The sequence below is a fragment of the Natator depressus genome, chromosome 1 (genome assembly GCF_965152275.1).
Source record: "Natator depressus isolate rNatDep1 chromosome 1, rNatDep2.hap1, whole genome shotgun sequence".
In the NCBI taxonomy this organism is placed as follows: Eukaryota; Metazoa; Chordata; order Testudines; family Cheloniidae; genus Natator; species Natator depressus.
This window is the reverse complement of record NC_134234.1, coordinates 337,799,148-337,823,913: the sequence shown is the minus strand read 5'-3', so window position 1 is coordinate 337,823,913 and position 24,766 is coordinate 337,799,148. Positions and strand designations below refer to the sequence as shown.

The 24,766-nt window shown below is 50.3% G+C and overlaps 1 protein-coding gene across 2 annotated transcripts in view; it reads left to right on the top strand.

The window, feature by feature from the left end:
• The first annotated feature begins 1,088 nt into the window (after positions 1-1,088).
• The window catches only part of PFKFB3 (6-phosphofructo-2-kinase/fructose-2,6-biphosphatase 3), a 70,246-nt gene continuing 46,568 nt past the window's right edge, over positions 1,089-24,766 (top strand). The window contains exon 1 of one of the 2 annotated variants that reach the window (XM_074942689.1): positions 1,089-1,257. In XM_074942689.1, the coding sequence (XP_074798790.1) occupies positions 1,242-1,257 (16 nt within the window). In that variant the 5' untranslated portion in view covers positions 1,089-1,241. The remainder of the gene's footprint in view (positions 1,258-24,766) is intronic. The other variant, XM_074942686.1, reaches the window with a different exon arrangement.

Genomic DNA, 24,766 nt, shown 5'->3' with positions numbered 1-24,766 from the left:
AGGCTGGAAGCCAGAGCCAGGCCAGGGAGCTCAGGCCACTGTGGGGAGCCTTGGACCCTTCACCTGCCCAGGGGCCCAAGAGCAGCCCTTGGACCATGTCCCCTCCTCCCAGGGCACATTGTCCAGGGCAGGTGGAGTGTCCAGAGCTCCTCCCAGGGGCCAAGCTGGCTGGCTCTTACTAGGGCCCAGCTCCAGCTTCCAACCTGGCCTGCGGGTGGGGCCTTGGGAGGGAGGAGGTTGAGGAGAAGCAGGTTGTGGGGCCCTGTGGTGAGGGGGAGGGGCTCAGGCCCACCTCAACCCCCCCACTGGAAAGAGGCTGGTGCCGCTAGCAGGGGCTTTGCGCCTGCCTAAGGCTACACCGCCCAGGCTCAAAAGTGAGCGCCAGGCCTGGCCCTCCTTTAAAAATGTGTGTGTGTGTGTGTCGGGGGTGGTGCATGGCTCCTGAGGACTTCCCCAGTTCTTGGGCCCCGGGGGAGCAGGGGGCCCAACTGTTCTCTGTGCCCAGGGTAAATACATAAATCTGAAGCCACCTTTGCCTCGGGGCTGAAGCCAGGCAAATATTAAATAAGAAGGAGACTGGAGTCACCTCTCCACAGCCTCGGTGCATGGGCAGTTTCTGCTCCCCGGCCTGTTTCGCTGTAAACGTCGCCTGCCCCAGCCACGCCTTGGAAAGTTGCCCGCCCTGCACCCCCAGGCAATTGTCCTCCCGGCTGCAGATAGTTCAGCACCCGCCAGCATCCCTCCCGGCTCGATGTCCCCATTTTATAGGGGCCGTCCCGATTTGGGGGTCTTTTTCTTATATAGTAACAATAATACCTAGCTGGGCACCAACCCACTGCATTTGCCTCTCTATCGCTCTTTTGTGGGCAGGGGGCCACAAAATTACCCCCCCTCCTGTTACCCCCCACCTCCGTCCTGATTTTTCACATTTGCTGCCTGGTCACCGGACTCCCTGCCCTCCCGATCTCTGCAGACCGAGCACCCCCGACCCCCGGCCCCCGCCCCGTGCGGCCGCCAGCTCTGCCGGCGGCTGCGGGGAGAGACGGGTTAAAGGGCTTAACTTCCTCCTCTGCCTCCTGCCGCGCTCCGGTGACGCCGCTTGCCGCCGGGACTTGACCAAGTATGTCAGTTCCCCTCTGAGAGAGAGACAGACAGACGGACGGACAAACCTCGCCGGCAGGGGGAGGCTGCGGAACCCAGGCGTCCGGCTCCGAGCGATCCCTGCTGCCGCGCGGCTCATCATGCCCTTCCGAAAAGGTAAGGGCGCCCCTGCGGGCACATGCCCCTGCCCCTGCCCCGCCGGCTCGGCAGGCGAGGCGTGGCTGCCCCACCCGCCCCTGCAGCGGGCTCGGGGGCTGCAGGAGGGTTGAATGGCAAAGAGGAGGACGCTGGGATTTGGGGTGACCCCCCCCCAGCTCAAGGCCGGGGCTGCGGGAACAGTGGGCGCCGCTGATCTGGGGGCCTGGGCCGGACTGCTGCTGCTGGTTTCCGCGCTGTGCTTAGGGGGTGGTTTATGATCATTGCAGCGTTTGAAAAGCTGGTTGGCTTCCTGTTTGCTTGGGCTGGGATTTGACTGTCCGCCTTGCCCTGGGCTATGCTGCGTGTAGGTACAGTGTGTGAGTTAGTCACACACACCCTTTCAGCTAATAATAGGTACATAAACCGATCAAGGTTTAATTGACTTAGAACAAGCACCTGGGATATATGTATTTCCTATTTGAAAGGCGCTGTCTCTCTCTCTCTCTTTTTTTTTTTTTTTTTTTTTTTTACTGCATTGGTCGCCTTGATTAACCGAACCGCTGTTGTACAGTTCATCTCCCACTGAAATGGGGGAGCCAGTCGTTTGAAAATGGACAAAGCAATGGAAAAACATACAGTAGGGACCAGTCCTGCCTTGTTGTGGGATGGACTTTGGCCACTTAGGCTGAGAGGACCTGGCTAGTGTGTGTGTTGTCCTTGCTCTCTGCTGGAGAGAATCAGAACTGCTCAACTGTGTGTCATAGGACCTAGACTGCTAACAGAGATTCTCTTCTAGCAGGGGACTGGGCTTCTGGAGCCAGAGGAGCTGAGTTCTATCCCAGAAACCACAGTGAAATTGTCATAATGTGGCAGTCTGGAATTCCTAGGTGGTCGTGGATTTATTACTGGGTTGAATTCATCCCCCATTTCTGTGAGGTTCCACTTCAGTGATTGACTGAGGTCAGTCCCGTCTGCTTTTCCCAAAGCTCTGCAGGCCAGCATGGGGTTAAAGTGCTATGGGGAACGGACACAGCTTACAGGGGACAAAGGCACCTACTAGCTGTCTTGTGAGCCACTCGCAGATAAGTGTAGGAGTGGTGAGTGCTGCAGAGGGAGTAGATTCTCATCCTCCTGGGGCTGCTGCGATGCAGTGTCTTTACTTTAAGGGAAGCAGACTGCGACGCTGGAGACCTGCACTCAATTTCAGGCTCTGCCAGTGGCCTGCTGAGTGACCTTGGGCAAGTCACTTCACAGCCCTGTGTCTCAGTTTCCCCATCATAAAATGGGAATAGTGACTACTGAGCTCCTCTGCAAAATGCTTTAAGATCTCGCAATGAAGAGGGTTATATAAAAGCTAGGTGGTATTGTTAGTAATTCCCTTCCCATGTACACCCATGTTAGCTCTGTGTGCCAGCAAGTTCTGTGACAGCGGTGACATCCTAGCATGGTGCGTGCCGGGATGCAGAATGGGAATCGGGCAGGACATCTGTGGGAAACCAAAAGGAAGAAAACCCCAGTACATTTCAAATGAACATTGTACTGCTCCTCTCTGAGCAGACGCAGTGTAGCATATAACCCCACAAAGGCTTAATCTTTCCAGTCGCTGGTCGCCTTTTAAAAATGAAGGGCCACGTTCTCCTTTCACTTAACTTGGTGTGTGTCAGAAGTAATGCCAATGAAGTGAGTGGTGTGAGAGGAGAACTGGGCTCGCTGTCTCAAGAAAGTGGGATTGGACTGCAGCTATGAATAATGCACATACTCATTCAAAGGATTAGTACATCAAAACACTTGTGACATAAGCTTCTCTGGGAGGAGAGGGCTCTGTTCTGGTGTCCCTGCTGGGCCAAAACAGCATGACAGTTAGATCTGCAGGCAGAGTTCACCCAAAATGATTGAGGGGACTAGAGGGGTTGACTGATAAGGTAAGGTTGAGTTGAATACATAAAGTTTGGTTGAGTGATAGCCACGGGGGAAATAGTCCCTTCAAGCAAGTGTAGTATCTAACCCTACAGCGCTGCTCAGAGAAGGGACTGTTTAAGGTGGTGTAAAGAGGAATTAAGGGATGAAATTGAGAAAGGGGAGTTTCAGGCTGGATGGTGTGGGTGTGGGTGTGGGTTGGGGGGCAGCAGGGCTGGGACATAGGATTTAAAGTTTGAGCCTCCATCCTATCCTGCTGTGAGCTCTCTCCTCCCCAACCTTTTAAGCAGCTCTCTCTTTCTCACTCCACCAGATCAGCACAGCTGGGCTGTTTGACAGGAGGCGCATTGAACAGAGATGATGACCCAGTGTGATAAGAGTGAGACAGGGTAGGACAACTGCTGGCAGGAGAGGAGAGGCCTGGAAAACTGCAGTAAAATACTGATACTGAACATGTGTGGGGAAGACCAGGAGAGGCCTGAGGAAAGATGGGGGTGACCCAGAGGGAAAGGGAAATGTGGGGAGAAGAGAACTGGTTCTAAGTGTCCGGGTGATCAGGATGTGTACAGGCTTGCTTGCAGGCATGTTAATACAGAGCGTGATCCCAGCCTAGGAGTGTACTTCTGTTCCTTTCTGAGACTCGGAGCAGCATGTGCCGGTTTACATCTTTGCGGTTGGATTGGGCAGCCAATTTCAGATTTGTATATGTATTTCAGGTGAAGGACAGAACCGTTTGTAACAGACTGAGAAACACATGAGCCTGCGGGGAAGAAAGACCAACGGGTCAGAGAATGGAGGCCAGACTTTCAAAAGTGCTCAGCACCCAGCAGCTCCCAAGGAGAATGATGAGGCTTGAGCACTTGTGTTAATCTGGGTTTTTTGTTCAGGTGTCTAAATGGGGGCTGAACTCTTATGACAATCAGGTCGCTGGCCCGCTACTGGTGGGGGGGAGGGGGGGGCTTTGATCAGAGAGAGGCTGCTGTACAAAGGGACCTTGGCCCAAGGATCAGCCAGTCTTGCAATCTCCTGCATTGGAACTGTGAAAGAATACAAACCTTGATTTCACAGTAGCAGCTGTGTTCGTCTGTATCCGCAAAAATAACAGGAGTACTTGTGGCACCTTAGAGACTAACAAATTTATTAGACCATAAGCTTTCGTGGGCTACAGCCCACTTCATCGGATGCATAGAATGGAACATATAGTAAGAAGATAGATAGATAGATAGATATACACACATACACATACAGAGAAGATGGAAGTTGCCATACAAACTGTAAGAGGCTAATTAATTAAGATGAGCTATTATCAGCTGGAGGAAAAAAAAAAAACTTTTGTAGTGATAATCAAGATGGCCCATTTAGACAGTTGACAAGAAGGTGTGAGGATATTTAACATGGGGAAATAGATTCAATATGTGTAATGACCCAGCCACTCCTAGTCTCTATTCAAACCCAAGTTAATGGTATCTAGTTTGCATATTAATTCAAGCTCAGCAGTTTCTCATTGGAGTCGTTTTTGAAGCTTTTCTGTTGCAAAATTGCCACCCTTAAATCTTTTACTGAGTGGCCAGAGAGATTGAAGTGTTCTCCCCCCCAGTTTTTGAATGTTATAATTCTTGACATCTGATTTATGTCCATTTATTCTTTTACGTACAGACTGTCTGGTTTGGCCAATGTACATGGCAGAGGGGCATTGCTGGCACATGATGGCATATATCACATTGGTAGAACCTTGATTGTGTTTTATAAAAACCCTACTTCCACATACATATTTAAGCCTGGCACGCACAGTCCTTGACAAAGCCAACCCTGTGAGGGAGAAACTGCTGCAGGTTGGTTGCGTCACTGCAGAAAAACAACCCAAACTCCTCCCAACCAACCCCTGCTTCCTCTTAGCATACGTGCAACATAAGTGTCAACCCCTGACACTTAGTATGAGCCTCAGGTGACACGTGACCAGGATTCATTACCGAATTTGGTCCACTGGTTGGATCATTAGCTTCCCCGGCCCGGGCTGGGTACTGAAAGCTGATCCGTGCCCTCCATCACCCGATGAAATTGCAGAGCTTTGCTGGGGTACAGTTAAAAGAAAGGATGCCACAACATTGCTGACTTTTCATCTCTAACCTTGACTGGGTTTAACTGGACTTTTTGCAAATGTTATGTGCCAAGCTAAGCTTGTGTGTCACAGCAGTGGAATATCAACACTGTCTCCTGCGGGAAACGGGGGATTATGTTCTGGTTTTGCAGGATAATGATGATCAGTGGCACAGGGCTCCGTGATCATCTCTGCAGTGTTTAGGGCCCAGTAGGAGCCTTCCTGCCTTTGTTTCTTTTTGTTGCGGAGGGAGATAGGAGGAAAGTCACAACCGCTCTCTTAAGATGAGGGCTAGAGCTTTGTAACATGGCCGCCTAACTGCCGGGAGTGTATCTCTAAGGTAGATCAACTTTTTAAGAGCCAGGACATAAGCCAGCCACTAAGTGCCATGGGTTAGTAAGATGTTTCCCCTGTGGCCATGTTATTGCACAATCCTCCATTATGAAGGCACTAGTCACTGCGGGATGCAGGATGCGTGTCTGCTCTGGTAAGGAAGTTCCAGCAAGAGGAAGATGGTGATACCGGCAAGCTTGGAGCAGAGCAATAAGCCCTTTCTTCCTTCAGCAACAGGGCAGGGAAGCTGGCTGCAGTATCTTCCCCTGACAGCAGAGTGCCCACCCAGCCTTCTTAGACATGGGTTTTCTGGGCAAGATGCTAATGTAGCTTTCAGCATGGGTGCAGAGAGCACCTTGGCAGGGCTGCCTGCGGGGGATATGGACCAGCCAGTGGTCTTCCCCCAGGTTTCCTTTTGCCATCAGAGAAAGATACTGGCATCCAAGAAAATGCGTACAAAAATAATGTCATTTCCCCCTTCCCTCACCAGAACACCCCAACCCTAGACAGTAGTGAGGTTCAAGTTGTCTTCTTTGTGGCAGGTGTGGTCCCTCCCTCCTCCTCTCCACACCCCAGCCTATCTGTGGTGGTGATACCTGTCCATGCTTATGTGCCATATCTGTGTGAGATCAGATATACCTACAACACCCACAGCTCTGGCATCCTGAAACTCTGGAGATTTGTGAGGCAGCCCTGGAAGTTTATGAAATTTCCTCCTTCCACCCATATCTGAGGCTAGGGGAGTATGAGCCTTAGGTTATAATTGAGATTATGCCTCCCTTCTCAGCTTCTGGCCTCGAGCAGAAGGGGTATTGGGTGAGCCATTGTGGGGGATCCTGTTGGCTGCACTCTTTTTAAGAGTCCTAGCCAATTCCCATTGTGGTCAATGGGAAGTCTCCTGTTGAACTCAGTAGGAGTTGGATCATATCCTACAGGAGGAGATCTGTACCAGTCAAAGTCCGGAATGCGAGCTGACCGGGTGCTTCAGTGTGCAAACCTTCTGGCTGCCAGAGGAATAGGCTGTGAATGAGCTCCCCAGCTACTTCCATGTTAGGAATTGTCCCTAAACCTCTCCTGATCTCAGTAAGTCCAGACTGACTTCAGTGGAGTTACTCCAGAATTACATGTGGGTGACAGGTCAGATCTGGCCCTTTAAAAACGCTGAATTGGAACCGATCTGGCCCATCCAGGCCTGAGCTCCATGCGCTTGCTGAGTTAACGTTCCAGTGGCCTCTGTGGAGTGGAAGCTGCTGAAGTTTTTCAATAGAACATCACTTTGCTTTGGGCTGGCAGCTGAAGCATGGTTGCGCCTGAAGAATGTTCAGGTCTACCAGGAAAACCCAAAGTACTCCCAAAAATGGTATGCTGTTTGGACCTCTTCTCTGAGTTACTTCGGAGCCAGCACCCTAGCACAGGGCTAGGGGACGCTGTGCTACTGAAGTAACGTCATGTGCATGGGATGGAAAGATCTGAACAGTTGAAAACAAAATACAAGCAAACAAAACCAGAGAGTAGTGAGTGGGGATAGAAAGTAGCCAGGATACTAAGGCTATTTCCCACCTCTGTTCAGGCATTATATTAGCTGTGCTCACCATCACAGCATCTGAGCCCCTAATTACTCATTTGAGCTGATCTGAGATTTGTCCATCAATTGAGGTCTTTCAAGATTGGCTGGGTGTCTAACGGAGAAGTTATGGGCTTGATGCAGGGAGTCCCTGAGTGAGATTTTCTGGCCTGTGTTGTGCAGAAGGTCAGACTAGATGATTGTAATGATCCCTTCTGGCCTTGAAGCCGAGGGCAATTCCCCTGGCAGTTTAAACTGGAGAAGTTATTTTTTAGCCCCTCTCCTGTGTAATGAGGCAGGTGCAAAACCGGTGCCACGTTTTCACGGTTGAGATGGCTCCTTTTTAGTGCTGGGCAAGGTGATGCGTTTAGCTACTGCTCAAGCATGTTGGGGTCTGTCTCATCCGATGAAAGATGCTAAATGCACATACCATATCATTGTTGCTTGTACATTTTCTGGATGTCCACAAGTCAGTGCATGCTGTGCTACACCGAACAACCACTGTATGTCATCGCAGTTCCGCACAGGCAGCCACGCAAGCTTTTACCTAGCCGCAAAGTGTGTTTCCTTAGGAAGACAAATGGAATGGTTTCAATTTCTGCGGCACTTCTTTCCCTGTCCTGTGCTTTAGCCACTAGACAGTAATCAGGAGGTCTGAGTTCTGCTCCCAGCTCTACTAATGAGTTGATATGTATCCTCAGATAAGTCACTTAGGTTGGTATTTTCAGGAGCCTGAAGAAGCCGGGTACCCAACTCCCGCTGAAAGACAAGGGGTTCCTAACTCCCTTGAGGCCATTGAAAGTCACAGACTCGGTTTTCCCATGGCAAATGGCAGTGATAATATCTACCTTCTGGGGGTGCTGTGAGGGTTGATTCATTAGTTTGCAAATCGTTTTGAGATCTTTGCACGGGAGGTGTAATCGGTGCTCAGGTACTACAGTGATGAGCAGAAAAGAAAATGCTAGATAGAGACACACAGAACTATTAGAGCTCAATAAAATCAGCAGATAAGCCACTTTGCAAACCCAGATTTCCCTTGCTCCCTCCCTCCCTGCTTTGCGACCAGAGGGCTGCCCTCAGGGAAGCATCTCCCAAAAAGCTGCTTCTACTAAATTGGACCAAATCTTTGTTCTCTTAGAGGTTCTCCCCTTCCCTACCCCCCCCTCGTTACCCTCCCAAAATGTCTAGGGAATTGTGCGTAATGTTGCAGGGGTGATTTCTGGGGTGGTTCAGGCCCCAATTTAAAGGTGTTTGCGGGGAAGGGCAGGAAGATGGGTTTGCCTTTACAACAATGCTCCTGTTGCTAGAAAGTCTTGCCCCGTGGGGTCAGAGAGCCGAATGCTCCTTAGCCCGAATTCTGCTCTCTGAAATGCACGTGTAGCCCCGGCTGTCCTCAGTGGGACTGGGGGGTGCTGTGGGTGTAGGGTGACCAGATGTCCCGATTTTTGGGCCTTTTTCTTATATAGGCTCCTATTACCCCCCCACCCTCGTCCCGATGTTTCACATTTGCTGTCTGGTCGCCCTGTGTGGGTGAACGGGAAGCCGCGTGGCCAATGGGCCTGGAACACGAGACGCCCCAGCCCCCTAGTGAATTGAAGCCCTCTGATTGGCTGCCCACCCCCTTTGCCCACCTCTTGGGGCAGAACAACCAATCAGCGCTGCCGCTGACAGAGAGGGCTCTCGCTCCCATGGCGACCTGAAGCCGGGTGGCTCTGGCCCCTCGTCCCCCCTCCTGTGAGCAACGGGGACAGGACAGTGCCTCTGTTTCCCCCCCCCCGCCCCCCACCCCGGAGGGGTTGCGGGGGTGAAGAGCCCTTGGAGCTGCCCCCCAGCCTGGAAGGGCAAGAGGGGGCCCCACTGCAGCCCCCCAGGCCTGGAGAGTGGGGTGAACAGCCCCAGGAGGAGCAGAGGGGGGATGAACTGTGGGGGTGGGGATTGTGGGGGGGGCAACACTGGGGGAGGTAGGGGCTGTGGGGGGGTTGAACGGGTGGGGCGGAATTAATAGCTGGGGAGGGGAGGGAGAGATGTTGGGGTGAGAGCTCCCTGCAGCGGGGGCCAATAGCCCCTTACCCCATACAATTGGGAAAGTGGGCGGCACTAATTTTCTCACACACACACCATGGCAATAGGCCGAAATCAACTGACAGACCAAAGAAACATGTTATTGGCTTTGTTTTAAAAAAAAAAAAAAAGATTTTTAGGGCCTGACTCAAGGCTTTTGATCTCTTCAGAGAGTCCAAGGCCAGAAGGCACCATTGTGGTCTTCTAGTCTGACCTCCTGTCTAACATGGGCCAGAGAACTGCCCGCCCCCGCCAAATTCCTAGAGCAGGTTTTTGTGGGAAAACATCCTGTCTTGATCCAATGTGTTGAGGCTGGCAATGCTGATAAAGGGACAGGGCCAAGCCAATGCAACACTCAGGTCCTTCCTCCACCTACGCTGTCCTCTCACATGAAGCCATGTGCTCTCCAAGTTCTGAGACATAATTGTGCTATAGCTCCCCTGTTGGGAAATTGTGCATTGTAGCAGGGTGACAAAGTCTGAGGGTAGAATTTGCCCTTCTTTAGATCTTCACTAGTACAATGGCCAGATGTGTCTTTGGCTATATTCCAGTTTGATGTTTTGTTTGGTTGTAAAGCTCTGTGGGACACAACCCTATGTAGGCTCATATGCCATTGTTTTAAATATCCAGATCATCCTGTGCTTCGAATGTCAGCTTTTAATAATATTTTGCACTGGTGTCGCATTTTCCATCGAGGGAGCTTACATGGGTGTACGAATGCTAATGAATTAAGCTCCTAACACCCCTGGGAGGTCAATGACTTCCAGATGAGGAAACTGAGTCCCATAAGAACAGGTTCCTGGGATGTGACTGTGCCCTGGGTGGCACCCTCCCAGGAGCGGGATGGGCGATGAATGCTCAGCATCCCACAGGATGCAGGAAACTCGTGGCAAAGCCAGACATAGATCCTAGCTCTCCTAAGTCACAGGCCTAGGGCTTCACCCCCAGCATCATCTTGCCTTCAATAAATATGTATCCTGAAAGATTATCCACCAAACTCAGTGATCACAGGCTGGAAAGTCCCCTTTCCTCCCACCTCCTGATTGTGCCAGTTACTTCCTTGCAGCTGTTTGCTTGGTGACGAGGTAGCGAGGAACACCCTGCCTACCCTCACCCCTTTCAGGGGAGGCCTTATCTTTCCCAGTGTGGAAACAAGACTAAGTGGGCAGCCCAGAGAAGAGGATTCCTTTCCCTCCCATCCACTGCCTTCTCCCTCAACTCTTCCTTGGGAAGGTCTGCACACACATAGCCCTCTGCAGCCTCTTCCTGTGAGAGGGCTGCTGTGGGGTTAAGCCTGCGTTGGACCAGCTCTGGAGTAGGGGTTGGGCACCAGCTATCCAGGGCCTGACTCCGATGTGCTGAGCGCTGCTAACTTCCATAGGCTTCCCACCTTGCTGTAGTAAGAGGGGACTCGGCCTACACTGGTTACATTCATCAGTGTCATGAGCCATGAGATGTTAAGGAAACATGGGAAAGGGGCTGGATAACTCAGGATCTTGGTAGCACAACACAGGTCCTTTAGGTTGCTTGTCCAAAGGCAGTACCATCCAATGGTCATTAGCAGGCTCTTGCAGATTGTCATGCGGTGCTACTCTGTGATAAACAGCGACTGTGTTCCATCATGGACGTGGCTGCATTTCAATAACGGTTGAAGCAATTGCTGTGTGTATACGTACCCCTAAAAGGTCGCTGGGAGACACCATGAGCTATAGGGACACCATCAGATGGAAAGCAAGTCCATTTAAAAAAAAATGAGTTAAAAGTAGCCGTTGCCCTTTATATCAAGGGTGGCTATAAAGGATTAATGAATTATTAGGATGTTTTAATAGACTCTCACAGAGCAATAGATTGCTTCTATCCATAGAATCATAGAATCATAGAATATCAGGGTTGGAAGGGACCCCAGAAGGTCATCTAGTCCAACCCCCTGCTCGAAGCAGGACCAATTCCCAGTTAAATCATCCCAGCCAGGGCTTTGTCAAGCCTGACCTTAAAAACCTCTAAGGAAGGAGATTCTACCACCTCCCTAGGTAACGCATTCCAGTGTTTCACCACCCTCTTAGTGAAAAAGTTTTTCCTAATATCCAATCTAAACCTCCCCCATTGCAACTTGAGACCATTACTCCTCGTTCTGTCATCTGCTACCATTGAGAACAGTCTAGAGCCATCCTCTTTGGAACCCCCTTTCAGGTAGTTGAAAGCAGCTATCAAATCCCCCCTCATTCTTCTCTTCTGCAGCCTAAACAATCCCAGCTCCCTCAGCCTCTCCTCATAAGTCATGTGCTCTAGACCCCTAATCATTTTTGTTGCCCTTCGCTGGACTCTCTCCAATTTATCCACATCCTTCTTGTAGTGTGGGGCCCAAAACTGGACACAGTACTCCAGATGAGGCCTCACCAGTGTCGAATAGAGGGGAACGATCACGTCCCTCGATCTGCTCGCTATGCCCCTACTTATACATCCCAAAATGCCATTGGCCTTCTTGGCAACAAGGGCACACTGTTGACTCATATCCAGCTTCTCGTCCACTGTCACCCCTAGGTCCTTTTCCGCAGAACTGCTGCCTAGCCATTCGGTCCCTAGTCTGTAGCGGTGCATTGGATTCTTCCATCCTAAGAAGGTGCCATCTTCTGTAGCACCTTCCACAGCTGTTCTTATAACCACGTATAACACACATAATATTTCTAACTATTAATTAACCTTTTAGAAGCTATTCATAAATGAACCTTTACCGTAAAGTGTGGCCAAAGTAGTTTTATGTCCTAGGCCGGCCCCTGCCCTCCCTAGCCCCTGCCAAACTTTATGGACCATTAAAATCTTATGTTTCTTAGCTGTGTCTTGTGCTGTCTTGGAATCTGGTAATCACCGAGGGGAAAGGTGAGCTGAGCTGTTTATAAGACAGGCTTGTTATTTCCTAGCCTGGCCCCTGTCGGGGAGTCCTGTGCAGTTGTGAGCTGCCTGTCTGAAAGAGTCCCCCCAGTAAACTTGGAGGGCATGCTACAGCTCAATAGCAACTATCCCCCAGATAGCTTTATTCTAGCTAGCTCTGGTGAGGAGCAGTGAGGGGGGAGCTCGGGCTGGCCTTGTGAGTAATTATCCCGGGTCCTGGGCCGGTTTGTACAGCTCGTGCTGAAGCGCATGCTGTCATGGCTTCACCGCTCCAGAACCAGAGCCAGTGAGGTGAAAGCAAGCTGAGGGATGCCTACCCGAGCTGCAATTACCCTGTGATTACAGGGTAGACATAGGCTTTATGGCTTGATAGCTGGATGGTGATTTACTTGCATTCATTCATTTGGAAGATGGATCTATTGAAATATCTTTTTCTTAACCTATATCAAACCACACCACAGATCCAGAGATAAGAGGCTTCTCCCTGAGCATTCGCTGCTGCAGCAGAGGTGGGGCTGGAAATCTGGCACAAGTCCCTAAAGGCAGATGGTTGTCATGTAAACATTTGGGCTCTGATTCATCCTTGTCTCATGAGTAAATATGCAGATATGCAGCCAGCCTTTAAAGGAGCCTGACAAAGGAGAGGCTCCCACGCCTCTTCACCTGCAGCATGCCTCCAGAGGTGGATTAGCATAAAAGAAAAGGAGCACATGATTTCAGAGGGAGTATGGGGGAGGATTTAAAAGATAGCAGCTGTCAGCGCTTGATCATGTCGCTGGGGCCCCTGCTGTATGACAGTTGGGTGACACATGCTCCCTTTGCATTCAAATTCCACTTCACGCTTTGGAGGTTCTCAGACTGGTGACATTTTACTCCTCTCTAGACTGAGACTCCCTCGTTTGAGGTTTATTTTTCACGTCTCTCGTGCTTCTATGGAAGGACTTTGCAATGGGGCTTCATTGAGATATCTGGGGTAAAACTCTGGCCTGCCTGGCTCAGGTGAGCTACAGGAAGAAGGTGACTCAGGGAGCTACTTCCTCCCTGTCTCACCAAAAGCAGGAAGAGGGCTGGAGAGTCTGGGGGAACCCCTGGAGTGCTAGGATTCAGGCCCAGCAGCACCCAAAGGAGGGAGGCCAGACCTCAGCTGCTGTTGGCAACAGTCACTAGGGGGCAGCACAGACTGGAACAGTGGTGGTGAGGAATGCAGCAGCCTGCATTGAGCCAGGGCCTCCCCTGAGCCAGCCTGCTGCGTAGGTCAAGCACCTTTCCTGGGCCTGCTCTGCTGGCTTCCCCCTTGCAACCTCAGCATGCCTCACAAGAGGGAGGTCAGAAAGCCTCTGGTTTAATCTCGGTCATTTAAACAGTGCCATCTTGAGAGCCCTGAGCTTGACCCCCCCAGTGAATCTCAATCACTAACACCTCTCAGAATAGTTTATTCCCTTGTCTAATTCCATGCTAGCCTCACTGAGTGTGCTATCTGCCATGGGACACTTGTGGGTGGTTTAAGTAGAAAGGCAGTGTGGTGTAGTGGGTAGAGCACTGGATTGGGACCCAGAGACCCTGGATTGTGTTCGTGGCCATGTAACCTTAGGCATGTCCCTTCCCCTCTCCAGGCCTCACTTTCTCCTCCCACCCTTTGGTTGTTTGCCTTGTCTGACTAGACTGGAAGCTCATCAGGGCAGGACTCCCTAACAATGTGTGTGTACAGCCCTAGCACAATGGGAGCCCAATCCTGGTTGGAGTGTCTAGCTGCCAGAGCCATACTGCTAATAATCCGTAAAGGTGACTGTGACTCTAGTGTGCGCTGTCAAAGAGGGAACATTACTGAAGGTACAGAATCTGGGCACCTCAATTCTTTGTGCTACAAACACTGGTAACATCTGCAGGGTTGTACCTGCTGGTTCGTCATAGCCATCTTTGTTTTTCCAGCAAAGCTATTGGGTGTGAAGTTCAGGACAGGCCAAGATGAGTAGGGGACATGTTTGATTCTGAGCAGATAGCTATTTACAGGGATGTCAAATCCCATTCAGCACCTCTAAGAGGTATGATTTGAATTGCTTGAGGCCTCAGTGAGCTTATTCATTTATGGCATGAGTGTCCTATGTACAGAATATACAGGAAAGATGGTGACTGCACCAAGGAGTGCATAATCTACATCAGGGAGCGGCAACCTTTGGCACACGGCCCATCAGGGAAATCCTCTGGCAGGCCGGGACAGTTTGCTTACCTGCAGCATCCGCAGGTTCAGCCGATCGCAGCTCTCACTGGCTGTGGTTCGCTGTTCCAGGCCAATGGGGGCTGTGGGAAGTGGCATGGGCTGAGGGATGTGCTGGTCGCCGCTTCCCGCAGCCCCCATTGGCCTGGAACGGTGAACCACGGCCAGCAGGAGCTGCAACTGGCCAAACCTGCAGACGCTACAGGTAAACAAACGTCTCGGCCCGCCAACGGATTTCGCTGATGGGCGACGTGCCAAAGGTTGCCGATCCCTGATCTACAAAGACAGACAATACAGCTCATATTTTATCTATGGTATTTCTAACCCTATGGCATCTGTCGGATGTGCACTAGCTGACCAGACAGTGGGCTTATCACAAATCAGTGAGTAGTTTTTGTTCCCCCCCACCCCTTTGTCTTTTTCCTTTTTTCCCCCTAGGAGTGCTAGGCACTCAGTCTAGCAGATCAGCATTGGAGGATTTCATAGATATTATGTTTGAGTTGCTAAGTCCCTGGACAGTAATTTTAAATATGTAATAGTACCCTGCATTTCTTATCTTCAAATTTTTTACAAACATTAGTTCAATTAGTCTTACAAATCCCCTGTGAGGAAGGGAAGGCTTATTAGCTTGAGTTTACAGATGAGGGAAAACTGAGGCACAGAGAGTTTAAGTGACTTATCCAAGGCCACAGAAGTCTGTAACATCCAGGATCAGGACTCTGGAATTCCTGGCTCCCAGCCCCCTATTCTAACCACTAGACCACAGTTACTAAATTCTGCTGCCTTTTTTTCTCTATCTATCCTGTTATGTTCAGTGTGTGCAATCTGATAGGTCTGGCGTCTGTATTTCAGAAATTACTGGCACTGAAGAGATGGATGTTAACTGTTGGGCTGGGTTTTTTTCAGTGTTGCTGAGTCTAAGATGGATCATGAAGATGCAAATGCTATTCTGGCCTTCCCAGTGCTGCTCACTTGGGAGCAATAAACCTCTTCTCCTTTCTGACCCTGAAGAGTTTTTTTTAATTATCATCTTTTCTCACTTTCCTTTGTTTTTTCCCATGAGAGTTTAGATGTGAAACCCTAGACTCTGAAACTTCTGTTAATGCTCAGATGGGGCAGCGCAGATAAACTCCCCCCACTACTCCCTGAAGCCCAACCATTGGGGCCCATTGTCCTTGGTCCATTCCATCCTAAACTTCTCCGAGACTGCCAAGAATGGGGCCGATAGTGGTGTGTTTGTGTGGCAGAGAGATGAATGGATGTTTCTCCACGTGGAACTGCATTGAAGCCCCTTCTAGTGATTTGTCTCCCTCTAATTGTGGTTTCCCTTTCTCCCTTCGCCACATCTTTGAGTTCTTTTCCTCCTCCTTTCTTTTGTCAACCTCTCCGCCTCCTTTAGATTTCTTCTTTCTCTGGGCAGTTCATTTCCATTCCCTCTCCCTCTGTTGACTTCCTTTCCTTTGTGTCCCTCTGTGGATTTACCACTCTTTTCCTGAATCTCCAGCTGCTGCTTCTGAAGCCAACCGGTGGAAATTTACCCATTGGTAGCCAGGCTGTGTCAGACCCTCGGTCCATCTAGTCCAGCGTCTCTGACAGTGGCCAACCCCAGCTGATTCAGAGGAAGGTGCAAGCAACCCCGCAGTTGGCACATGTGGGATAATCTGCCCTCCATGAAGGTCTCATCCTAATCTCTAACAGAGTTTGGTTTAAACCCGAAAGCATGAGGTTTTCTCTCCCTCTTTTTGTTAGCAGTAGCTATTATAATGCTGGATATTCTGGCTATCCATGTAAACATCCAATCCCTCTTTTCACCTTCACAATTGTATCTTGTTTTCTGCAGCTTCTCCCTCCCTGCTACCCGTCAGCAACAAGTGCAGCTGGCTGTTGCTCTGTTTATTTCCCGCTGCTGCTGTTGGTGGCTCTTGCTGGCTGGGTTTCCTGTTGCTGACAGGAACGGAGTGAGCCGCTGATTGATGGGATCGTTCTGTCATGCCTCTGATCCAGTCTCCCACAGATCCCACAGACATTCCAGACCTGGTGAATGCACTCCCATGTGCAGACAGGGCACACACAGTGGGATTTGATACGGCATGTCAATACGTCGCTGTCCCGTCAGACTTACTTTACCTTGCTGATTGCTGTCATTTTGTAGCAGACGTACAGTACCTCTGCACGTGCCGTCCAGGTCGGCTCCAGAGTCCACTCCTTGCCTTACTTCAGCGGGGAAGCAGGAGCCAGGTGGAAGATGCTGTTGTTTAGTGTGGCTGCTGGGTGTCTTAATCTGGCAGAAAATAACCAGCACAGGTGGCATGGAAATTCATAGCAGCCTTGGCAGGGAGAAACCAGCTACTCATACAGTGGCTGCTTCTCCAGTGCTGGCTGAGGGTGTGAGTGAATTGCCTGCAGGGGGTGCCAGTTAATTTCAGTCCCTTGGTTTTCCAGCACCACCCAGTCCCTCACCTCCTGGATAACTCCATGAGGCTCCAGCCTGGTACTCCCCCTTCTGATCACGCCCGCTGGGAAGCTCCATCTTGCTCCCTAGCTGCAGCATCTCCCTTTGCCTTGCCTCCCCTGCCCTCACCATGAGGCTCCTGATGCCTAACTCCCCAGGGCAGATCTGTTGTGCTGGACGGTGGAGTTCACGGTTGGTTGCCTGCCTGAGTCAGGGGGCAGGGCTGCTTTCTGGTCATCCTCTCCTTTGCACCATGCGTTGCACTGACTAGCCATGTGGTGGTGACGCCATGTGTGCTGAGCTGCCATATCCCTGTAATAATTAATACCTAGCTCTTACATCATGCTTTTCATTAGCAGAGCTCAAAACACATTTTTAAGGAGGCTGGTATCCTTATCCCCCCATCTGTAAAATGGGGAAACTGAGGGACAGAGAAGGGACACGATTTGCCCAAGGTCACCCAGCAGGCCAGAGCTGCAAATAGCACCCAGGTCACCTGAGTCCCTGCCCAGTGCTAGACCACACTGCCTGTACATGGTTCTGGTCTCATCTGCACTACCTTCTGGCTGGTTATTTTGAGAAGCAGATGGGTTTGAGAAGCGGTAGAGAGGGCAGCATAAAACCCAGCTTGTGGCAGATTGGCCATAACTGGGGCAGAGTTCATGATAACGCCCTGAGTCCCATCATGGTAGCTGCTGTTAGCTTCCTCTCCATCCCCCATTATTTTGTCTCACCATGAGCCATGGATTCTTTAGGAGGCACAAACCCAGAAACTGGCTCTAAACCTGAGAGACTGGAGCTGCCGAGTCACTAGGTGGGACCTGGACTCTGCCTGTTACTCAGCAAGTGCATTCCAGGTTTTGCTGTTGAAAGCGGCCCGCTGAGGGGCACGGGAGGAGGTGCTTATAAGGTCTTTTATGTTGTATAAAGAAGGCCTGACTGTGTGTGGGGTTCTATAACAGGTGCCAACTTTCCTTGGCGCCGGTGGGTGCTCGTGGCCCTCCGCCCCGGCCCCACCCCGACTCTGCCCCCTCCCTGCCCCTATTGGACCCCTCCCCAAATCCTCACCCCAGCCCTGTCTCTTCCCCGAGCGTGTCGCGTTCCTCCTCCTCCTCCCCCGTCCCTCCCAGCGCTTGCCGCGCAAAACAGCTGTTTCGCAGCGCAAGCGCTGGGAGGGAGGGGGGAGAAGCAGGATGCGGTGGCGTGCTCAGGGGAGGAGGCGGAGGTGAGCTGGGGTGGGGCAGGGAGCTGCTGGTGGGTGCAGAGCACCCACCAATTTTTCCCCGTGGGTGCTCCAGCCCTGGATCACCCACGGAGTCGGCACCTATGGGTTTGATTATTGGTATGACGGTAGCACACAGAGGCCCCACCTGAGATTAGGATGACATTGTGCTGGGTGCTGTACAGACATGTAATGAGATACAGTGCTGGCTTCAATGAGCTTCCAGTCTGAATAGCCAAGGCAGGCAACAGGTGGGTGGGGAGACGGAGAGACACAGAGAGGAAGTGACTTACCCACAGTTGCACAGCAGGTCAGTGGCAGAGCCAGGACCCTCTTTGGCACCCCTGGCCATTAGACTCTGCTGCCCCTTGCTGCTTGTTTCTTCACTTAAACCTCAAATGCCAAGTCTTCAGATTTTTTGTGTGGCCTCTTGCTTTTCAGAGGCCCTTGTGGTTGATTCGGGGATGAGCACCGTTAACTCTCTCCCACCTTCGTTGCAGAGGCCATGTTGACTCTTTCACAAGGAGCGTTTTCCTTCGGGGTGATAGTGGAACTGGTGAAAACAAGGAAAAGGAATCCAAGCATTTTAAGCAGTTTGACTCCAAATCTTCTCCCCCTCACTGAATGACGTTTCACTTCCATGGCATATGTAGTTTCCTCATTCCACCACTCTTACATGAGAGTCTTCCAGGGATGGGCAACTCTAAACTTCCAGGTTATGTCTACGCTGCACTGTAAACCTGGGCTCAGACTCAGGTTTGAGCCCCCAAGCCCCTTCTGTCCACACAGAAATCAGTCTGACTCGGGCCAGGAACCCTTCTGGACTCAGGCCTGCGGACCCTACTGGGAGGGTGTGTGAGAGCCCAAGTCATGCTTAGATCTGGTCCAAGCGCTGTCACTTTGCAGTGTGGACACAGGTCATGCCACAGACCTGTCAGAAGGTCTGTTTACTGCAGTATGGACGTTCACACAGTTGTGAGGGCCAGGTCCAGCAATTGTAAACCTGGGTTTTACAATGCAGTGTGGACAACAGAGCACGGGCTTGGAAATGCCTGAAACCACAAGCCCGGGTCCCAAAGAACCATCTTTACAATGCAGTGGAGACATACCCGTAATGTCAAGACAAGAAGAAAAAAAACCACTTTCTTGTTCATGTGGGATGGGAAATATACAGACCAAGCTCCCCACCGCGCCTCAGCCATGTGGAGAGCCCAGACTTGGGGCTCGCAGTCCCCTGCCCAAACTACAACCCCATATGGCCTGTCCCGTTACTAATGAATACTGTAACGCAGAGCTTCAAAAATCAACCCCCTGATAAAAACCAGGGCCAGGTATGTTCTGCTCAGGTGACCTCAGACCCTTGGCATATGCCAGGCCTTTAAAGGTGAGCGTGGGGCCAGCTCCCTGGGTATAGGGCCCTATCCAGGCTGCAGCCAGCCCTGGAGCCAGCACTGAAGGGGTTAAGAGGTTCCTATATACCACTGGAGTGGCCATTCAGCAGCTGAAATGTGAAACCCACCCTTTTCTCAATGCCTCCCCACGCCCTGGGTAGCTTGTTGTAAACTTGTTTATCAAACTGGAACTGGAGTGAGCCTTTAACGGGGGATTTTTGCAGCAGCGAGGCAGGTGAAAGCCTCACAGTTCTGGGAAAGTTCCTCTGCTTGGCGCCTGGCAGGACCCTGCCTCTGCATCCCGAGAAATACAATTGTTTTAGTATGTAGGTAAACAGCCGGGGCTGCTTGGGGAGCTCTCCTCCCCCTCGGCCATGTGAGCACTCCAACCACAGCACTGGCTGTGCATGCCCTCTTCACATGTGCAACACGGGAGGAAATGCTGTTGGGCTCTCCTCTCCGTCCCACCCCCAGCTCTGTTAATAGCTCTGATAAAGCTCTTCTCCTCCCTGGACATGTGAAAGGGTCATGAACAGTTATTGTTGCTGCTTCCCTGCCTCATCTGCTTGAAAACTGATTTCCAGGAAACCTTAGGAACAGCTGCGGGTGGTAAACAAGAGGAGAGTGAACTCCCTGGTGCATTAATGTTTTGCTGAGCACTTGAGGGAGAAAACATATAGATTTTTCAAGCTTCCAGGCTTCAGCAGTGACTTTCTTCTAAACTGCTGCTGTCCTTCGAGTGTTGCAAAGTACATCCAATATGGCATTTTCAGGGCTTGGAAATAGCCCCCATTCAGGAAAGTGAGGGTTTGCTTTGGCTGAAGTCATCAGGGCTTTACCTCTGTTTGAAGCATGGGTAAGGCCTGATTAGTTCCGTTGGTGCAAACGCTGGCTTGCCATTTTCTGTGCTTCGAGGAAGGATTGCCAAGTGGTTAGAGCACTAACTTGCCACTCGGGAGAGCTGGGTTTAATTCCCTCCTCCGTCACAGACTTTCTGCGCGGCCTTGGGCAAGTCACTTAGCTTCTGTGGGCCCCAGTTGCCCATTTGGGCAATGGGGATAATGGCATTGCATTGCCTTTCAGGGGCGTTGTGAGGACATGTTCACTGAAGATGGTGAGACAGTCACTAGGGTAATGGGGGGCCATATAAGTACTGTGTCTAAAATAAGCTGTCAGCGAGGGTGTAACTGCTCCAATAGCTGACCGCTGATTGCTGAATTGGAGCTGTTGCTGGGCACCAACAAAACCTGGGAGAGTAAAGAGTACATCAGCCCTGATGTTTTCGTGCTGACCCTGCATAGCTGATGCTGCTGTGGCTGCCTAACTTCCTGCATCTGGTGTAAGCAAAAGTTATAACTAATAGTTTTAATCTCTTGGTTGCCCGTTTGAATCCAGCCCTGGTGCGGGTAGTGACAGACCGTCATTCTGCATGACAGAGGCCTATGTGAAACGAGTTGCCCGTCCGGCCAGTTCCTCAGACAAAGCATGACACTAGTTGGCAGCCTTGTCAAAAGAGTCATGGACTGGTCTGGGCTGTGGAGGCTGATTATCCTCTCCCCTCTGGAGTTGCTCCCACTGGGGCAGGGGGCAGACATGCATCAGGAGGGGACAGCATGGGGGAAGCTGGCTCTGTTGCTGCCGGGCGGGTCTAATTCTGGAGATGAGTCAAGGATGTCAGGTCAGCACTTTGCAACAGTGCAAAATTCATTGTAGAAAAGACTACCATACCATCGGAGGTAAAGTGTTCCTTTAAGGTGCCCCTCCTTTCAGTCTTGGGTTTGATGCTAGCGAAAATTTTCCATGATCTTGGCTGTGCTTAAGATTAGAGGATGCAGTAAAGAGATTTTTGATTCTTACAACTACTACTGTTTACTTGGTGCTCCTTTGCATAAGTGTTCGATATACCGAAATGGAAATCTGTTTGTCACACGACTCCCTGAATCTTAGGCATGTGCTAATTTGTTATTGCAGGGTCCTCATGAGGGCTGGATGGATAATGCTGCGGGGCACCCTGCAGACACCAGCATTCCCCTCCCCACAGAGTCCTGTGGGGCAGCCCCCAGCCCAGACATCAGTCCTTCTCTTCCCCACAGAGCCCAGCCATGGGGCAGCCCCCATTCAGATACCAGCAACCCCCGCCCCACAGAGCCCAGCCGCGGGGCAGACACCAGCACCCCCCTTTCCACAGAGCCCAAACACGGGGCAGCCCCTGGCCCAGACACCCCCTCCCAAGCCTTTACTCCTCCCAACTTCTTTACTGTCCTGGGGGAGGGGGGGATATGGTGTAATGCGGCCCTGCCCTTCCTCACCCTTTGCCAGAGCTGGGTCTCCTAGGCTCTGTCCCGTCCCGGGAGAATGAGGATCAAAGAGTGTACAGTCTCCAGCCCTACTAGGCTGGGTGCTCCGCTCACTGCGAGCTGGGCTCTGCAGAGTCCAGCAGCCCCCTACTGATGGCCAGAAATTCTGCAGGGGAAACAGGGAATTCTGCAAAATTCTGCATTGCGCAGTGGTGCAGAATTCCCCCAGGAGTAGCACACGAGCCTTTATAATGTGTGAGTCCTGGCAAATGAGACCTCAGCCTCTGCTAGCCTTACTCCATTTCTTTTGCACACTCTGTGGCATGTATGCACCATATGTGACTCAGATGCATGTATGACAGCCCCTGCAAGAGTCCTGGCTACACCATATGTGAGCCTCTCCTTCTCACGTATGAAGACAAATGTCCTTGCTGAGATCAGCTTTCACACGGGGGCTAGGGGACCCCAGAGAAGAGAATGGGGTCTGGCTGTAGTCATTAAGTTCAATGAACCCACCCTGAGCTGCACTGTTAGTGGCATGACACAAGCCCATGTTCCAGGAGGCCACCCCCAGAGTCCTGGCAGCAAGAGCAGGGGGAAAGCTGACATCTCTGCCCTGCCATCCAAACTCTGGGCATGGGCCCTTGGGGGTAATGTTGGAACAGTGGTGTTGGGACGATATCACAGCGTCGCGTCTGCTGAAGCTGAACTTGTAGAACATCCAGTGTGGCTCAGGTGTCAAATCTGAACAACACTCTCCACCCTGCTGCCATGTAGAGTGCAGCTCTGCATAGAAAGTCTGAGCTCAGCCGAAGTCCGAGCTATATGTTAGCAGGAAATGCTCCATGCTTTCCTCAGTAAAATCTCTATGGCATAGAGGGCTGAGATTTTCCAAGGTGCCTAAAGGAGATAGGCAGCAAACCCCCACTGGCTCTCAGTGGAAGTTAAACGCCCAACTCCTGTCTCTTAGGTGCCTTGGAAAATCTTTGCCCTAGAACTGATCATCACACTGATCAAGCTAAGGAATGTCCTGCCATGGGTATGACCTTGGGAATTGTTTATTAGGGAATTGCCAGCAGACATTGAATGGGACACTGTATAAGGACCTTCAGATCTCCTGTTGACTCAGACTCTTCTGTAACAGTTGTTTTGAGTCGGCAAGTGTTCCAGGCAAATCGCAGGACTGTGAAATGTGAAACGGTTCCTCTTGCGGTGGCATCCATGGGAGCAAAGCCATGAGACCAAAACTAGTAAACAGCAATTGTGACCTCAGCTTTTATGGAAATGAAGGTGCAGACTGTGCTGTACCCTCTGGAATCTAAGGTTTTGTTTTGAGGGATGGGGAAGAGAAACTTTCAGCCTTCCTGGATGCAATCAGTGTATCAATGCATGATATAGCAATGCATGTGCTTTGGAGAATAGCATTAACATTCAAAATGATCTGGACAAACTGGAGAAATGGTCTGAAGTAAATAGGGTGAAATTCAATAAGGACAAATGCAAAGTACTCCAGTTAGGAAGGAACAATCAGTTGCACACATACAAAATGGGAAATGACTGCCTAGGAAGGAGTACTGCAGCAAGGGATCTGGGGGTCACAGTGGATCACAAACTAAATATGATGCAAAAAAAGCAAAGATCATTCTGGGCTGTATTAGCAGGAGTATTGTAAGCAAGACACAGGAAGTAATTCTTCCGCTCTACTCCACACTGATTAGGCATTAACTGGAGTATTGTGTCTTGGTCTGGGTGCCAGATTTTAGGAAAGATGCTGACAAATTGGAGAAAGTCCAGAGAAAAGCAACAAAAATGTTTAAAGGTCTAGAAAACATGACCTATGAGGGAAGATTGAAAAAATTGGGTTTGTTTAGTCTGGAGAAGAGAAGACTGAGAGGGGACACGGTAACAGTTTTCAAGTACATAAAAGGTTTCTACAAGGAGGAGGGAGAAAAATTGTTCTCCTTAACCTCTGAGGACAGGACAAGAAGCAATGGGCTTAATTTGCATCATGGGCGGTTTAGGTTGGGCATTAGGAAAAACTACCTGTCAGAGTGGTTAAGCCCTGGAATAAATTGCTTAGGGAGGTGGTGGAATCTCCATCCTTGGGGATTTTTAAGAGCAAGTTGGACAAACATCCGTTAGGGATGGTCAGATAATACTTAGTCCTGCCATGAGTGCAGAGGACTAGACTAGATGACCTCTCGAGGTCCCTTCCCGTTCTATGATTTACTTGTTCAGTTTTATAGTCAGCAAGACTGGAACCATAGCAATAAAAATGGTGTGAATTTTCCCAGTCCATCTTAACAGTATATCAGTAAATATTGTAATGAATGGAGCAGCATGTGGATGAACCACTGCTATATATGTTATGGAATCTGCTCTGCTCAACTGCATGTTATAGACCCGATACTGCTAATCTTCTAAAAAGGACACATCTTTAGCTCAAGTGACAGGGGCCTTTTCTTTTGGAGCAAGGGAACGGGAGTTCTATCTCCACTATTGCTCTGAAATGCCAAGTAATGTGCAACACACTAACATCTGAAGTTTCAAAGTACTCAGGGTTCTGACTCACTGTTACATAATAAACCCCAGACCATAGCAGGTAAACATCCAAATGATTTTTTTTTCCAAATAGCTATTAAATATGTCATTGTGGGATGGGGAACGCCTTTGGGAAAATATGTTAACACGAAGCACTAAATATTGTTTATCTTGCCTCATAATTTCAGAGAAATTTCTTGTTAACATTATTTAGGGTGGGTTGGAAAATGTGAAAAGTGGAAATAAAATAGTATAAATATTTTTGTACAGTTTTCTCCCCATTTTCCAGCCAGCTCTCCCCTTAGTGAATGGAGTAAATTAATTAAATGAAATACACAAATTAAAAACAGCTTGTTCATGTTAAGAGTTTAAATTACTTTACTTTAAATCCCTGCCCTGTATTAAGGAAAATTCAAGCAGCTGCTGGTGGGGGAAATATTATTATTCAACTTCTGCATTCCAGTGATTAGTCTTATCTGGTTTCTTCCCCAGAAATTGGCTAGGAAAGCTGATTTAAAAACAACGGAGGTTCTGAAAGATTACATAT